The sequence below is a fragment of the Austrofundulus limnaeus genome, unplaced genomic scaffold (genome assembly GCF_001266775.1).
Source record: "Austrofundulus limnaeus strain Quisiro unplaced genomic scaffold, Austrofundulus_limnaeus-1.0 Scaffold197, whole genome shotgun sequence".
Taxonomy (NCBI): Eukaryota; Metazoa; Chordata; class Actinopteri; order Cyprinodontiformes; family Rivulidae; genus Austrofundulus; species Austrofundulus limnaeus.
The window spans coordinates 600,410-605,688 of record NW_013952599.1 but is presented as its reverse complement, the minus strand read 5'-3'; the positions used below and the strand labels follow the sequence as shown (position 1 = coordinate 605,688).

The following is a 5,279-nucleotide window of genomic DNA, read 5'->3' as shown; positions in this document are numbered from 1 at the left end:
AACATAACTTGCATATCAAGCCCCTGTCACACTACAACATTTTAAACAACTTATGAAAATAATTTTTAGACTAAAATATTAATAAAAAGTAAATTTGATCAATTTAAAAGTCAATTTAGTTGGTTTTTTTTGGTTACATCTTCTGTTTAAAAGTCTCTAAAATGTTCATAAGTTGGTATGAGTTGTCTAAAATGTTATAATAAGACAGGGACTTTAGTGGCTGCACTGTGTTTATTTATTACTGGTTTTATTTATTCTTTTTCAGTCACTCTTAAGTTTAAATAAAATCATTKTTGTCTTTGTAGTGCTTGGCATGTGTATATATAAAGTTGCTGGATTGTGGGGTTAAATGTAGCTAAAAGTTAAGAATGTGAGGGCTTTTTTGCACTATGGAAACAAAACAACAAACTTGACTTTCAAACTTGACAAGTAGTAATTTAAAGTATCAAATGTTTAAGGAGGTCGATGTGTCAGGAAGTGACAGAAACAACAAGCTGCTTATCTGCTGGGAGTTAAGTGACACTTTTAAAGAAACAAGTCTAAACTTTGACCCTGTTTCCTTGTGTGTTTTTCCAAAAGGCTAGGAGGCAAGTGTGTCCCGTCAAAAGAAATATCCTCCGGCAGACGTCAGAGAGCTCCTTTAYCGTGTCTCCCTTCTTGAGTTTTACATTTCAAAACCACATTTTTTTTATTTTAAATATAGCATGTAACTAATAATTGTTCTGCCGTTCGGTCAGTTATTTTTATTTTATTTTGTCTGTAGATATTTGTAGGAAACTAGCAGTTTCTGAATTCATATTTCTACTCTAGATTTCTTTTTAGCATCTTCAATGAAAAATGGATTCCAAATCCTTAAATTCAAGTGTTTTTTTTTTCAAAGTCTCGTCTTCAGTTATATTAGTCACATTTTCTTGGGCAAGTAGAACAAAACAAATAAATTAGTTTATTGACCATGTAAGGAATATTTTTAGTTCAGAATGTGTATCGTCTCATCGGTTTTTATTTGTGAAAATGAAGCAGAGGAAACAGTCTGTGATGAATACCAGTTCAAGAAATACTGCAACTCATGTTTTCAGAAATAAATATTTGAATAAAGTTTTGTGGGTTCTATAWAAAGATCTCATGTTGCATGTTGCTGTGATAATCCAGCCTAAAGGTGAGAGAGAGTTTCTACTCCTGAGTTTTTTCTTTCCCCTGCAGGATCAAAGACATTTGTACRTTGTGCAGACACTTCTGCAGCCCACAGACTTCAGTTCTGTGTCAGCTCCGCCGTCACGGCGGGTTCAGAGTGTGCCCCAACCCTCCCCGAGCGCTCTGCAGTCTTCCCTCCAATGTCACACAGAGTCTCAGACATGTTAACATGAACCTTCATGCTAACATGGTTCTGTCTGTCACTGGAGAATATTATTTTACCTGCTGCTGGAGGAGAGGAAAACTTTKTTTTTTTCATTTTCACCATCTCCGTTTACAAAAGATCAGAGGCCTGTGCTGAACTCCTGAACTCCTGTATACATTAGCTGTGAAGCTCTGGATTGTTATGCAGTCGTATGTTAACAGGAAAAGACCGGGGCTCTCTGTTTCTTAGTTTTGTGTGTGAGAGAGAGCGATGCATTACTATCATGAAGGTTTCTTGGCCCGAGCCTGCTCTAATTGATAGGGGCTGCTGGTATTTACTTACATTCTCCCGGTGGATTAAATCTCAAAGGAAAGAGGAGGAGATGGAGATTTTCTTTCTCCTGGCTTTGTTTTAATATGCATGCATGTGTGTGTGTGTGTGTGTGTGTGGGGGGGGGGGGGGGGGGGGGGGTTGGAAAGATTGCATGTATATATAGGACGTGTGTGTACACGGGTGTGTTTGTGCCTGTTCCGCCTTCCCATGTGGCATTCATCCTTCCTCCATGACGAGAACTGTTGAATCCTTTAAAGCTGCACRGCGTCCAGGCACCACAGAGCACCAAATCTAATCAGCAGCTTCACCGCAGTCTGTGTGCCACTAGAGTAACGTGTGTGCATTATAGGAGCACGGAGTCGTATTTTGCTGCACACAATCAGTAGTAAATATCATTATCTCTTTGGCTAGTTTTTCATTTTTCAGTTTACACGGCGCACGCCTGCTCTGCACCAGCGTGCGAGAACAAAGCCGAGCTCCTCCAGCGACTGCAGAATAGGAACCCGACTGCAGGCAGCAAATGAGAATATGCAAGACACAAGCAACAGATTCTTTTTGTAGTTGTAGTTCTTCTAATTACGGACACATCACAACAAGCTGCTGTTTACACACAGTTCCACACTGAGTGCAGAGATTACAAATTCTGCAAAGCACCGACTCTGATAAGAAGCTGATGAATGATAGCCAGTATGTGTTCAAATGTCTCAACGGGGCAGAAAAATGATCAGAACTACAGTATCAGAGGGTTCCTGCAAGATTGCTTTACAGGGTTTTTACAGTTTCTGTAGGAAACCTGCTACTCAGCAATCGTGGCTAAGTCAGAGGAAGCAGCGTGGTTAGCAACATTCTCTGGAAATTATGTTGGGTCAGTTCTTAATGAGAAGATTTTTTTATTTGTAGATCATCGGCGTCAACACAGCTCTTTACTTCAGATGGAAGTTTTCTTGTGAATTGATCCTGTAAAACTCAGACTTCATCAGCTTACCTTTTAAAAAATATGTTGCTTTAACTTAATCCTGTTCTTTACAGTAAATAATTTAGAATAAGTTCTCAAACTCTTCAGCTTCTAAAACAAACAAACAATGGCACAGGGTTGTGACCACAAATATCACCAATAACTTTGCTTAACCTTATTAAAACAGGACTGCCTCAACATTTTATTTTATTTTAGTGGGAATTCTCTAATAGAGTGAAGGTGGTGTTTATTTATTATCTTTGTTTATTTTTAAACTTTTTTATATGATTGTATTTTATCATTTTATGATCAATTGATTAAGGATTGAATTGTTGGATTAATTAATTAATTTTTAAACTTTTGAATGGAGGCTATATATAACCCATTGGGCTTTTGCCTCTTCCTGCACTATTATTTTTCCCTCTTGAATTGATTTGTAATTTCATGGTGCAAATAAACTAAAACTAAAGTGATTTTGTTAAATATTTATTTCGCTAAAACATGATCATCTGATGGGTTTTTTTTTGTCTTTTTAAAGCTTGAATTTACAAAGGGAAAAAAAACTTTCTGTAAATTACAACAGCACAAACATCTTACTAAAACAGTTTTCTACTGCTTCCTTTTTCTTTTGTCAGGATGGAGAAGTAGATTTTCTGCAGAACTTTGACATTAAATCCTCTGCAGGTAGTGGGCTCAGACAGCTGGACCTGAGATTAACAGCAGACCTTTCAGGTGTTTGTTGGAAACAACAACAACAAATCTGTTTTAAATAATTATCCTTTGGTGATCATGTTCTTAAAACCTCATTTTATCTAATTTCATGTTTTTTCTTTGCACACTCTACTCAACACGTCACAGCTGTGAAATGGTCTACAAAACGATAACCTTCTAATGAAATCTCGGTCTTTTATACAAACAAAGGGTTGATTTTCTATTCTCACTTTGACAACCTCAAGTCTGAAACCTTAAAATTGTATTTGCTTGTGTGTTTTAATTTTATTTTTTGCCATTTCTGGACCCACATGTGCGTTACCCCGTGTGTTTGTGTGTCAGCCTGAAGATTGCAGGGCTGATTAAGTGTCTGATTTTTGTCGACAGAGTGACAACCCTTCTAATGAAATAATAGTCTGGTGGCAGAGTGCTGGAGGATTGCACATTACAGACTTCAATTACAGACGAGCTAATATATTTTCTTTTCTTTCATTTCAGTCAGAAAAGTACACGTTTTTCTTCCCCTTTTTCTTTCAAACAAAAGACCCTCCATAAAGAGGTTTTTTTCTCCTCCAGACAGAGTTGTGTCTAAGAGTTTTTTTTTTAGATAATGGCTTGAAAGAACGTGCTCCACTTTAATTCACTGTCTGTTTAGCCAATCTTATACTACAAAAATTAAAAGCATCGCCCTTCTTGTGAGCACTAATCAGTCAGATTACTGCTTGTAATGTCTTTTATTTTATTTATTTTTTATGTATTTTGCTCAGTACGACGTGTTATTCTGTGGACCGTTGAATTTCTCGTGCGCCACGCATTTTCCAGTTTTCTGCTTTGTTCCTTTTACAAAATGGTGTGAAAAGCTCAAACATTTCTTAAAGATTTGCCTCTGAATGTCATCCTTTCTGGCTCAAAATGAAAGAGGGTGCTTTCTTTTCTTTTTTTTTATAATCCCCTCTTCTGCTGTTAGAAACAAAAGTTCAATACAAAGTGTGAAGAAATGACTGCATAAAACCAAGGCAGAATTAAAACATAAGTGGAACATTTTACTTGACAAAAAAGCATTGGATTTTTGTCTGCAACTCAGTTGATAGGTTGATCTGAGCCGGTCAAATTTAGTTTCACATTTAGGTTGGTGCCTTTTTAATTTGTTCTTTGAAAACATTTTACACACAGATAAATGTTTTCAAAGAACTTCAAGGACTCAAAATGTTTCAACAACTTTTATATTAAAAACATGTTGAAATGCCAAGTTTCAACTCCCAGTTGAATTTTTCAACTTGTTTACCTAAATGTATTAATGAGTTTAAATCCAGATCTAGTCTGGCGTTTTGACCACTAAGTCCAGGACTTTGTGTTGGTCAGATGATCTTTCCTGATGTCCTGTCCCCTTCTGTCTCTTCAGGGTGGACCCCATACCTTATGACACTCCCAAGCCGGCAGGACACACCAGGTTTGTGTGTGTTTCTGACACACACTCGCGTACAGATGGCATCCAGATGCCCTACGGAGACGTCCTGCTCCACATGGGGGACTTCACCGAGCTCGGCCTACCGTCTGAGGTTAAGAAGTTTAACGACTGGCTGGGTAATGAGCTAACACACACTTTTACAGCAGGTCTTTGGATACGCACCTTGTTGTCCCGCTCTCTCATTCACAAACAGCACTGCAACGAGCAGAAGGAAGGGGGCCGAGACGTGGTTAACTGCTAACCAGACAGACAAATAACCCCTCCTCTGTTGACCCCCCAGCTGCTCTGCTAAAGTGTCCAGTTTAACCTCTGTGGCCTTACAGCCTGGGTCAGTTAACCTTTGACCTTTCCCTCTGGCTTCAGGCTGTGGGGTTGGAGCTGTGTGAGGTTTCAGGCCCAGCAGCCACTTTTTCCTCTCTAGAATTTTATTCAAAACATTTGAATTATTGGGCCTCATGCAAGAACATGTTCGTATT

The 5,279-nt window shown here is 38.2% G+C and overlaps 1 protein-coding gene across 2 annotated transcripts in view; it reads left to right on the top strand.

Moving 5' to 3' along the window:
* Positions 1-5,279, top strand: part of mpped2a (metallophosphoesterase domain containing 2a) — a 91,349-nt gene that overhangs the window by 18,978 nt on the left and 67,092 nt on the right. For both annotated transcript variants that reach the window (XM_014018622.1, XM_014018623.1), the window contains one exon: positions 4,738-4,919. In XM_014018622.1, coding sequence (XP_013874076.1) covers positions 4,738-4,919 — 182 coding nt within the window. The remainder of the gene's footprint in view (positions 1-4,737; positions 4,920-5,279) is intronic.